Here is a 12,748-nt window from a genome sequence, read left to right on the forward strand (position 1 = left end):
TGGTGCAGCAAAGGGGAAATGCTGCATTGTCAGAGGAGCTGTCTTTCACATCAGATGTCAATCTGAGTAGTGTCAGAATCATTTTATTGTGAAATAGAGAAATGATTTAACCCCAAAGCATCCCAGTAATGCCAGTGTCAAAATCAAAAATACCTGGAGCAACTCAGCAGGTCCGACAGCATCCGTGGAGAGAAAGACAGAGTTAACATTTCGAGTCCAGATGACTCTTCTTCAGAACTAAAGAGAAGTAGTAATGTGGTGAAGTATATACTGTTTAAGGGGGTGCTGGACTAGAGCGCCAGTGATAGGTGGAGGCAAAGGAGAGGTTGCAAATGATGTCAAAAACAAAAGGTTGAAGGGGTGTTGATGGTGGTGATAGTGGCTAAAGAAGGTGCTAATGGTGACATTAAGAGTAGAAATCAGGATGAGCAAGTGACAGGTAACCCGAGTGGGGGGGTGGGGAGAGGGGGGGACGGTGTGGAAGAAAGATCAAAATAGGCTAAAAGGGGGGATAAAACAATAAATGGAAATAAATTTAAAAAATAATAATAGAAATAGGTGGGGAAAAATGTATATATGAAAATTTAAACAAACAAAAAATAAATATTTGAAAAAAGGGGGATCAAAAAGGGGTGAGGACGGAGGAGAGAGTTCATGATCTGAAATTGTTGAACTCAATGTTAAGTCCAGAAGGCTGTAAAGTGCCTAGTCGGAAGATGAGGTGCTGTTCCTCCAGTTTGCGTTGAGTTTTCACTAGAACATTGCAGCAGGCCAAGGATGGACATGTGGGCATGAGAGCGGGATGGTGTCTTGAAATGGCAAGTGACAGGAAGGTCTGAGTCATGCTTGCGGACAGACCGAAGGTGCACCGCAAAGCGGTCACCTAGTCTGCGTTTGGGTCTCTCCAATGTAGAAGAGACCGCATTGGGAGCAGGTGAATGCAATAGACCAAATTGAGAGAAGTGCAAGTGAAGCGCTGCTTCACTTCAAAGGAGTGTTTGGGCCCTTGGATGGTGAGGAGGGGGGAAGTAAAGGGGCAGGCGTTGCACCTTCTGTGATTGCATGGGAAGGTGCCATGGGAGGGCCTAGAGGTGTAGGGGGTGATGGAGGAGTGGACCAGGGTGTCCAGGAGGGAACTGTCCCTTATGGAATGCCGACAGGGCGGGTGAAGGGAAGATGTGTTTGGTGTGGCATCATGCTGGAGTTGGCGGAAATGGTGGATGATGCTCCTTTGGATGTGGAGGCTGGTGGGGTGATAAGTGAGGACAAGGGGGACCCTATCATGGTTTTGGGAAGGAGAGGAAGGTGTCAGAGCAGAGGTACGAGAGATGGGTCAGACACAGTTGAGGGCCCTGCCAACCACTGTGGGTGGGAAACCTCGGTTAAGCAAGAAGGAAAACATGTCAGAAGCACTGTTTTGGAAAGTGGAATCATCGGAACAAATGCGACGGAAGCGAAGGAACTGAGAGCCTGAGATGGAGTCCTTACAGGAAGCTGGGTGTGAGGAGTTGTAGTCGGGTTAACTGTGGGAGTCCGTAGGCTTGCAATGAATATTGGTGGACAGTCTATCACCAGAATTGAGACAGAGAGGTCAAGGGAAGGAAGGGAAGTGTCAGTGATGGGGCCATGTGAAGTGATGGAGTGGTGGAAATTGAAAGCAAAATTAATAAACTTTTCCGGGCCCAGACGAGAGCATGAAGTGGCACCGAAACAGTCATCGATGTACTGGAGAAAGAATTGTGGGAGGGGGCCTGAGTAGGACTGGAACAAGGAATGTTCCTCATACTCTATAAAGAGACAGGCCATAACTGGGGCCCATGCGGGTACCCATAGCCACACCTTTTATTTGAGGAAGTGAAAGGAGTTTAAGGAGAAATTGTTCAGTGAGAGAACAAGTTCAGCAGACGGAGGAGAGTAGTGGTGGATGGGGATTGTTCAGGCCTCTGTTCAAGGAAGAAGCGGGAGAGCCATCAGACCATCCAGGTGGGGGATGGAGGTGTAGAGGGATTGGACGTCCATGGTGAAGGGAAGACGGTTGGGGCCAGGGAACTGGAAATTATTGATATGATGTATAGCGTCAGAGGAATCGTGGATGTAGATGGGAAGAGACTGGACAATGGGAGAGAGAACGGAGTCAAGATAAGAAGAAATGAGTTCCATGGGGCTGGCACAGGCTGACATGATTGGTCTGCCTGAACAGTTATGTTTGTGGATTTTGTTGAAGAGAGAGAAGCAGGCTGTGCTGGGTTGGGAGACTATGAGGCTGGAAACTGTGGGGGGGAAGATCTCCAGAGGAGATGAAGTCAGTGACAGTCCTGGAAACAATAGCTTGATTCTCGGTGGTAGGGTCATGGTCCAGGGAGAGGTAGGAGGAAGTGTCTGCGAATTGACGCTTAGCCTCCGTGAGGTAGAGGTCAGTGCGCCAGACAACAACAACAACACCACCCTTGTCAGCGGGTTTGATAGCAAGGTCAGGGCTGGACCGGAGAGAACGGAGTGCGGGAAGTTCAGGAGGGGACAGGTTGGAGTGGGTGAGAGGAGCAGAGAAATTTAGACGACTGATGTCACGTCGACAGTTCTCAATGAAAGATCAAGAACAGGTAAGGGGCCAGAGGGAGGGGTCCAGGTGAAGGCAGAATACTGGAGGCAAGTGAAAGGATCCATTGAATGGGGGCAGGACTCCTGCCCAAAGAAGTGAGCACGGAGACGAAGGCGGTGGAAGAAGGGTTCAGCATCGTGCCGAGCCCAAAATTCATGAGGTGAGGGCATAAGGATATTAAACTGAGTCCTTTGCTGAGTACTGAATGTTCAGCATTAGAGAGGGGAAGGTCAGGAAGTATGGTGAATACATAGCCGGGGCTGGGATTAGAAGATGGAATGGGGTAAGAGGGACGGGAAGGGGTGGATTGTCCTGGATGGGCATTGGTATCAATGAGCTGTTGGAGCTTGCGTTCCTTAGCACCTGAAAGAAAGAGACAAAGTTTCTTGTTGAGGCGTCGGATGAGATGCAGAATAAAATGAAACTGGGGGCAAGGACAGCTTAGAGATAGGGTGAGTCGGTGCTGCTGGAGGGAGAAGTCGATTGTGTTCATATAGCGGTGCGCGGCACTGATTGTGGATCTCAGGGTGCGGCGAGAACAGCAGTCGAGGAGTGTTGTATGTCCAGGAATATTTGTAATCCTGGGTGGGTTTGAAACATGAGGGATGGAACTTCAGTTAGAAATCCACGTCGGGTAAGTCAGAGATGGAGACATTCACTGAGGAAGGAAATATGACTGTGAAAGCGAGTTTTAGTAAACGCCTTGGCAAACGCCAGGAGGGAAATGGAAAGCAATGCAGGTGAACAGGGCAAAAGAGACAAGTGGGAAATCCTGTTGGAGAGAAGAGCAATACTTCTTCAAGGTAGGCATTCTGGAAGAGAAGTAGCAGTCAAATTAAACACTAAGATAAAAGTAAAATACTGCAGATGCTGGAAAACTGAAACAAAAACAAAAATTGTTAGAACAACTCAGCAGGTCTGACAGCATGTGTGGAGAGAAAGATAAAGTTAACATTTCGAGTCCAGATGGCTCTTCTTCAGAACTAAAGAGAAGTAGAAATGTGATGAAATATATACTGTTTTAAAGGGGGGGGTGGGACAGGTGAAGCTGGATAGAAGGCCAGTGCTAGGTGGAGGCAAAGGAGAGGTTGCAAAAGATGACATCAACCAAAAGGTCGAAGGGGCGTCAAGGTTGTGATACTGGCTAAAGGAGGTGCTAATGGTGACATTAAGAGTAGAAAGCAGGATGTGCAAGTGACAGATGGCCCTAGTGGGGGTGGCATGGGGGAGGGGACAGTGCGGTGAGAAAAGATCAAAAATAGGCTGAAAGGTGGAGATAAAACAATGAATGGAAATAAAATTTTAAAAATAATAATAGAAATAGGTGGGAAAAATATATATAAAAATATTATATATTTCATCATATTTCTACTTCTTTATTTCTGAAGAAGAGTCATACATTAACTTTATCTTTCTCTCCATAGATGCTGTCAGACGGGCTGAGTTTTTCCAGCAATTTATGTTTTTGCTATTTGGAGATCATTGTGACTGGAGGGATAGCTGCAGATCTCTGGATTTTGACTTTTTCAGGATGATTTACTGGCCGATTTCAGGAAGAGCTTTATTCATTGCAGTGGTCACCCATTATCAGTTGAATTTCTATCTGAAACTGCCTTCTATGTTATTACAGAGTTATTGAGAGTCAGAAAAATTTACCTATCTGGATACCCCAGAGCTCACCCTGAACCCTGTCCAAGTATCTCAGCTTCTCAAAAAGTGGAAGGAGGAATCTAGAAGTTCCATTTGACCATAGAGGAAGTGATAAGAATACATGAATGTGTGAATCGACGGGCAAGGAAAGAACCACCTGATTTAGCGAGTCTGCCCTATACACAGAGCAACCAAGCAAGTCCACTCCTGCCTCAAACAAGTAAGAAAAGTGCAGCTTCAATCTAAGAAATGATTTGTTGAGAATATCAAAGAAAACTTTGGGGAAAATACAGCAGACACAGTTGCCCAGACTGTGAGGAGTTACAGATAGTCACAGAGCTGAGAACATACTATGTGGAATGAGAAAAGTGAATTCCACACATCAAGCCCACTTCTCACACAAATGATTTATAATCTAATTTATCATTACCACTGCTGACCCCATTCAATCCCCTGAATCAATATTCATGATCCCCACCAATGATGAATGAGTACTTGAATATTCCTCTGCCCTTGCTGTAATTATTTATCCTTCTTGTACTGCCTTTTTATAGAATCCAGTATGCTGCCTTTTTTACTGTCAGACACACTATGAAACAATTGTGTCACACTGAGTGTTTGATCATCCTGGTTTATTCTTGTGCTTATTACCTTGGTCCTTTGTCATTAGCTATTCAATTGATTTCTTTAGCTGGGTGTCAGGATGTATTACCAATCATTTTTTTCATATACACAGTGAATTATGGTTTCGATAAGCTAGACCCACAACTCTTACGAACTGAATTTACAACCTTGCATGTGGCATCGATGGGCTGGCATTCCACAGAGTTAACAACGAAAAAGATAATATAAATTCCAGACCCCCAAGGGCATTGCCCAATATTCATCACAGTCTGTGTCAAGATGTAGCGAACACTAAATGTAGTTGTCAGGCTAAATTAGTAGCCATATTTATATGAAATACTATAATCATACAGAAGCACAGGTAATGAGTAAAATAAAAACAGAAAGATGCTGGAAAAAATCAACAGGTCTAACAGCATCTGTGGAGAGAAAAACATAGTTAATGTTTCGAGTCCGTATGACTCTTCTTCAAATAATTTACTTTGAAGCTGAGGTCCTAAATACTGTGTTGGATAGTAGCAGGTGATAGGTTGAAAGATATAATTGAACAAGTGGGAAATATTTTATGAAATGAAGGGAAATCAGCCAGAGATCCTGTTTCATGTTGTGATCAATGTTAGTGTGAGTTAGAATTCAAGCTAAAGGGAAAGTCCTCAAGGGTGACAAGACCTCAAGGGTGACAACCTTCATATTAATTCTGGTGCACACGCAAGTTAACATTGAACAATGAGTATCAAATAAACCTTGACCCTCCTTTGTCACCCACATTTAGGAACATCAGATTACAATCTGCCAATAATGTAGCAGGTACTAACTAGCACCAGTTTTGCTTGCGCACATAATCTAAGACATGGTTCTTCAGGTTTATACACGCCAATCCTGTAACAGCTGGAATGTAGTGCAATACTGAGGGAAAGTAGGTCACCACAGATGAAGTCATACATTGGGGTGCCTTAAGCAGCATTACTTAACAACGTCTCTGACAACACAACTAAAATATCATCATTTTGTTAAGCACTTGGTCCCAATACTATAAATGACAAGAGCCTAAATTACGATTGACACAATTGTAAATAAAACCTCAGCTTCAGCAATGCTTAGTAACAGTATTGTAAAAGCATATTCATGTTTAACATTACTGTATAGCTCAGCAAAGAATTTGCAGTCCACAAGTTGCTGACACGTTTCCAGCATTTGGCTCTTCCTTTATAATGTGTGTGTTGAATGGTCAGCTTTCTCTTCTGGGAGTTTGATGGTGAGTCTCCAGCCAGGGTCACTGTCTGCTCTCTTTGTTGAGCTCTCCTGACCCCAGCTTACCTTTCCAAATGTTGTGAAGGAATACGGGTCAAATAATATGGAATTATTACAGGAATATTTGGTTAAAAGTTACCATGATTAAACTGACAGTAAGACACATTTTAACAACAGTCAACCTAGCTTGCAAATACATTATGGTTAACGCCCCTTCACAACAATGTGAATTCACTGATAGAAATACACAGGCCTAAATAATGGCATCTATGGTGCTCGCCATTATATTAGCTGTACAATGCTACCCCAATAATTAATACCACAATCAGATAAAACAATGTCGGCATCAAGTCTTTTTACTGGACACCTGTCCTTTGACAAAGCAACATTGACCAACATGCTGCAACGTTGTCAAAGGCAGAATTTTGTCCTTGGCAGGGTGGGGGTGGGGGGGGGGTGGGGTGTGGTGGTGGTGGTGCTCATCAGGGGAGGGCGGAGGTGGTTGGGAAGCCTCCGCCACCCGCGATTGGCACCAGACCCGCGATTTCATGCTGGTGGGCCATAGAAGGCCCACAGCGTGAAACACTGAGCAGCAGCGCTGAGCCACTGCCTGTGCGGGATGGGGGGGAGTTGGGGGGGGTGGGTGGAGGAGTGCGAGCCAGGCGAGTGCAACCTTCACGCGTTCGCCCGAAGTGAGCGCTTCATAATCTCCCTGAGGCACTGATCTGCCCCTATCACATGAGCAAGGACACGTTATTGATGAAAAATTAAAGCTTTTATTTTATGTTTGTTTGCTGTTGGAACCTCACCTGCCGGGGATGGGGTTTCCAAAAAAATGCAAAGGCCGCTGGGCCTCTTCCGCCTCAACGGGCCATTTCAATTGTCAGTGGGCGCACTGCCGGCTCTGGTGTGCGCTATCACGCAACTGCGTGTTGACATTGGCACGACATCAACGCGCATCATTTCACGTTCGATTGGCGGACCCGCCCACAGAGCAAACATTTGCCCCAGGAATAAATTCAAAATAACATTCTAGGGAATGAACAGGCACCCTCATTATGTTAAAAGCAAAAAAAAAACTGCGGATGCTGGAAATCCAAAACAAAAACAAAATAGCTGGAAAAAACTCAGCAGGTCTGGCAGATCTGCGGAGAGGGAACAGTTAACGTTTCGAGCCCCGTATGTCTCCTTCTTCAGAACTATGGAAAAGTAGAAAAGAGGTGAAATATAAGCTGGTTTTAAGGTGGGGGTGGGACTAGTAGAGCTGGATAGAGGGCAGTGATAGGTGGAGATAGCCAAAAGATGTCATAGACAAAAAGGAAATAGAGGTGTTGAAGGTGGTGATATTAATCTAAGGAATGTGCAAATGGTGACATTAAGGGTAGAAAGCAGGACGAGCAAGGTACAGATAGCCAGTGGGGGTGGAGGTGGGGGGAAGGGATCGAAATAGGCTAACAGTTAGAGATAAAACTACGGATGGAAATACATTTAAAAATAATGGAAATAGGTGGAAAAAGAAAAATACCTATAAATTATTGGAAAAAGGGTGATCAGAAAGGGGGTGGGGATGGAGGAGAGAGTTCATGATCTAAAGTTGTTGAGCTCAATATTCAGTCCGGAAGGCTATAAAGTGCCTAGTCGGAAGATGAGGTGCTGTTCCTCCAGTTTGTGTCGATCTTCACTGGAACATTGCAGCAGGCCAAGGACAGACATGTGGGCATGACAGCAGGATGGAGTGTTGAAATGGCAAGTGACAGGGAGTTGGGTCATACTTGCGGACAGACCGAAGGTGTTCTGCAAGGAGGTCTCCCAGTCTGCGTTTGGTCTCTCCAGTGTACAGGAAATCATATGGGAGCAGCGAATGCAGTTGACTAAATTGAGGGAAGTGCAAGTGAAATGCTGCTTCCCTTGAAAGAAGTGTTTGGGCCCTTGGACAGTGAGGAGGGGGGAAGTAAAGGGGCAGGTGTTGCACTTGCTGCGGTTGCATGGGAAGGTGCCATGGGAGGGGGTTTGAGATTGTAGGGGGTGATGGAGACTGGACCCAGAGGGAGCGATCCCTGCGGAATGCCGCCGGGAGGAGGGGGGGGTGGGGGGTGGGGGGCGGTGGTGTGGGGAGGGCAGTGAAGGGGAGATGTGTTTGGTGGTGGCATCATGCTGGAGTTGCAGAATGGCAGAGGATGATCCTTTGAATGGGGAGCTCGTACGGTGATAAGTTAGGACAAAGGGGGACCCTATCATGGTTCTGGGGCGGAGAGGAAGGTGTGACGGCGGATGCGCGGGAGATGGGCTGGACACTGTTGAGGGCCCCTGTCAACAACCCGTGGGTGGAAAAGCTCAGTTAAGGAAGAAGGAAGACAAGTCAGAGGAACTGGTTTTATGAAAGTGGCATCATCAGATGCGAAGGAACTGACAGAATGGGATGGAGTCCTTTAAGGAAGCGGGGTGTGAGGAGCTGTAGTCGAAGTAGCTGTGGGGGTCGGTAAGGCTTGTAATGAATATTGGCGGACAGTCTATCACCAGAAATTGAGGCAGAGAGGTCAAGGAAGGGAAGGGAAGTGTTAGAGATGAAACCATGTGAAAATGATGGAGGGGTGGAAATTGGAAGCAAAATTAATAAATTTTTCCAGGTCCAGATGTTATGTTAGGTAGTTATTTCACCAGATACAGGATACTAAATGGGGGTGGTCTATTATTGATCAAATGAACATCTTCCACATAAAGATTAATTACACAACCCCAAAATTCATTAAAATACTTCAACCCAAACTTAAATCTTCAGATTCATTAGATTCTTGTAGATTGAATTCACACCTTTCTCTGAACCTAGAGAATCTCACATACTGGGGGATTAAGGTAATATTACTTTAATATTTGTGGATATCCTTACTTTCTTTTGAAATGCCACATCTGTAACAACTAAAGTCTAAACCCAGGATTCTCTTTTGAAATAAGAACCAGCTAACTTTTCTTTTTGAGATTTAACTAGTGTGCCATTTTTACCTTTTGCGTAAAGACCGCAATTGCACACTTCCTTATTATGATAAAATTTGTGTTGCTTCAAACTTTAATTGTCTCATTTTAGACTTCTGTATCAAAGACTCAAAAATCCAGATCCAATTTGCTTGTGGTGAGAGAACATTTACTGAGGAGTTTCACCCTGACCCTTATAATTTCCGGAAAATTGCAATCTATTTAAGGAATAGTTGTAAAAAGTCTATCAAGGAGAAGTTAATAAGTCTGGTTGATTCAATCCTTCATTCAGAGATCAAGCAGGGCTCATAAGCTAGCTTCTTGTCCTTGGGTCCTGGCTCCCTCTGACTAAAGTTGAGGGAATTAAACAGACGGTACATTGGACATTGAATAAACTTCAAATATTAATAAGGGTTGTAATACACCACAATGTTACTTCTTTACGTTGGATCCAAGGCCAAGGAATGCATTTTTAACTGCTCCCAGCTGCTGAGTCCTGGCAGTAATGATGTTGTATCTGTGGACTGGGGCACTGGCATTTCCCAGGTTCCATTGACAGGCTCCCAAGTGCATAGATTTATAAGGCTCATGTCACGCAGCAACACATGCAGTCTTTGCTGCCTTCAGCTAATATTCAGCTGATAGCTCAGGATTACAGCATAACCAGTGCAAGTAGATGTAGAACCATAGAATGGCACTGCACAGAAAGAGGCCATTCAGCCTGTCATATGAACGTATGAATTTGGAGCAGGAGTAGGTCACTCGGTACCCCTGAGCCTCCTCTGCCGTTCAATAAGGTCATGGCTGATCTGACTGTAATTTCAGCTCCACATTCCAGCTCACCCCTGATAACCCTTCACCTCCTTACTTATCAAGAATCTATTTAGCTCGGCCTTAAATAGATTCAAAGACTCTTGCTTCTGCTGCCTTTTGAGGAAAAGACTTCCAAAGATTCACGACCCTCTGAGAGAAAAAAAATTCTCCTCACCTCTGTCTTAAATGGGTGACCCCTTATTTTTAAACAGTGACCCCTACTCCTAGATTCTCTCACAAGAGAATCCTCTCTACATCCACCCTGTCAAGATTCTTCAAGATCTTAAAGGTTTCAATCAAGTTGCCTCTTACTATTCCTCTAAACTCCAGTGGATACAAGCCTAGCCTGTCCAACCTTTCCTCAGAAGACAACCCACACTTCCAAGCATGAGTCTAGTAAACATCTCTGAACTGTTTCTAATACATTTATATCCTTCCTTAAATACAGAGTACTCCAGATGTAGTCTCACCACTGCCCTGTGTTTCAAGTATAATGACAGCTGTACTTCTTCAATGTGTACTCAGCGAGAGCCTTTATTGAACTGACCCTAAGTTGTCTTCCCCCAGAGGTAGAGTGCCTCATGTCAGTTACATGACAATGGCAAGCCGGTTAGTCAGTACAGCAGTGCATTTTCAAAACCTAAACACCCTGTATAACTGAAGCATAGCCCCCTTACTTTTGTATTCAATTCCCCTTGCAGTAAACAATAACATTCTATTGCTATTAGCTTTCCTAATTACTTGCTGTACCTGCATCCTATGCCTTTTGTGATTCATGCACTAGGACACCCAGATCCCTCTGAATCTCAGAGCTCTCGCCCTTTAGATAATAAGCTTTTTTTCCATTCTTCCTGCCAAAATGGACAATTTCACACTTGCCCACATTATACTCCATTTGCCAGATCTTTGCCCACTCACTTAATCGATCTATGTCCCTACGTAGCCTCCTTATGCCCTCTTCACAGTTTACTTTCCTACCCATCTTTGTGTCATCAGCAAATTTAGCAACCATACCTTTGGTCCCTTCATCCAATTGTTAAAAGGTTGAGGGCCAACTGATCCCTGTGGCACACCACTCGTTACGTCTTGTCGAGCAGAATAAGACCCATTTATGCCAACTCTTTGTCGTATCCATTCTGGCTCTCTGCATGAGCAACTCACATTGTCCCACTGCCCTGCCTTCTCCCTGTAGCCCTGTAAATTTTTTCTCTCCAGATAATTGTCCAACTTTTTTTTGAAAGCCACAATTGAATCTGCCTCCAGCATGAGCCCTGGATTTGTAGCTCTGAGTACATAAGCTCTCCATTATTCCCTGTACTCATTATTTTTTCTATTTTTAGCAACATCTGCCAAAAGCAGTGCCTTGAAAGGGGCAACAGCAGCTGTATATTGGGCAGCACCTGTAAAGGAAACTACTGGAGAACTGTGTGATTATATTCAATCTCAACAGAACCAATCAGGTGGGTAAACTGGAAGCTTGTACACAAGGTCAGCCAATAATAATAAAACATAGGGGCCACTGACAGTGGGATCACATGACATGGATTTGAGAATTTAGTTTATTGTCCGATGTACGCAAACCATCTGTCTCACTGTCTGTAGTCCCCTTACTCTCTGTGTCACTGCCTCTTGCATCAACACTGTCTGTTGTTCCTAATCTTCTTGTTCTATTCCCTATTTACAGTGTTAACTGCCTACAAGTACCAGGGGCTGAAAGAAACCATATCCAAGTCTTCTGCAGGAGCAACATTAGCTCAACAGCCAGAAAAAACAGATCTGCAAGACAGCAAACAGAAAACGAATGTACTGGAGAGACTATCAAAAGTATCAGAAGGTGCGGTGGTAACACTGAAAGAAAAGCACGTGGAGAAAGAATGATTCTATTTTACCTGTATTATGGTGCGGGTTCATTGGGCAGGATTTTCCCCTCGTCGTTGGGGGGGGTGGGGGGGGGGTGCTGACTTGGATCAGTCCGCCGGCTGTCATCGGGCCCTGACCTCAGTCAATGGCCAGCCAGCGTGAAGCATGGGCTGAGAACCTCGGCGCTACCTCAGGGAGCTCAAGAATTTTTAAAACAAAATTCAAAACCTTTAATTTCCAGAAAAAAACTGTCCGCAAGGTGGACTCATGCACCTTTACCTGGAAGTTATGAAAATCCTGACCAAACATTTTTTTTAAAAAAATTCAATGATGGAAACCTCATCCCGCCTCAAAAAAAAAGCTTCCTCAAAAACCGAGAGGCCTCCTGGCCGATTTGCCTGCCCGCCAACCGTAACATTGGATGGGCAAGGAAAGAAAATGGGCTAATTAATGGATTAAGGGCCTTAATAGGCCTCTTAATTGTCGGCGGGCCCTGACCCTCATGTGTGCCCGCTGACCGAAATATCACGCAAGTGCGCGGTGACGTTGGGACACTCGCCCGAAGGCATTGCCCGCTATTTCATGCTCGGGTGTGTTGGAGCGTGTGCCCCGCACACCGAGCTGAAAATACAGGCCGTTATATAGCCTTATTATCCTCTGGCCATTATATAGCCCTTATATAGAATCGTCCCAGATTTGCACTAAGCAGGGTACTGGGCAGATAAAATGATGTTTTGCCGGCCAGCTGCGATGGTGGGTTTTCACGCTGTATCGTCCCCAACCCGCCACCTTATTTGCGCACGCCTGGGAAACACGCCGTTTCCATGGTGGGCAGGCTCTCATTCTCCCAGCCCCACCTCCCCGCCCACTGCGTCAGGCCGGGCGCCATATTTAAGCTCCAGCCACAAGCGCACATCTCAGCGCTTCCAGACCACCGCTGCTACACGGGAGACATGGCCCTGAAACTGAAGAAGGCTGCAG

General features: G+C 45.2%; 1 protein-coding gene across 2 annotated transcripts in view; it reads left to right on the forward strand.

The window, feature by feature from the left end:
* The window catches only part of LOC121290595 (E3 ubiquitin/ISG15 ligase TRIM25-like), a 32,721-nt gene extending 20,957 nt beyond the window's left edge, over positions 1 to 11,764 (forward strand). For both annotated transcript variants that reach the window (XM_041211211.1, XM_041211212.1), the window contains 2 exons: positions 11,248 to 11,367; positions 11,592 to 11,764. In XM_041211211.1, coding sequence (XP_041067145.1) covers positions 11,248 to 11,338 — 91 coding nt within the window. In that variant the 3' untranslated portion in view covers positions 11,339 to 11,367; positions 11,592 to 11,764. The remainder of the gene's footprint in view (positions 1 to 11,247; positions 11,368 to 11,591) is intronic.
* Positions 11,765 to 12,748: the final 984 nt, after the last annotated feature.

This window comes from Carcharodon carcharias, chromosome 18 (genome assembly GCF_017639515.1).
Source record: "Carcharodon carcharias isolate sCarCar2 chromosome 18, sCarCar2.pri, whole genome shotgun sequence".
Taxonomy (NCBI): domain Eukaryota; kingdom Metazoa; phylum Chordata; class Chondrichthyes; order Lamniformes; family Lamnidae; genus Carcharodon; species Carcharodon carcharias.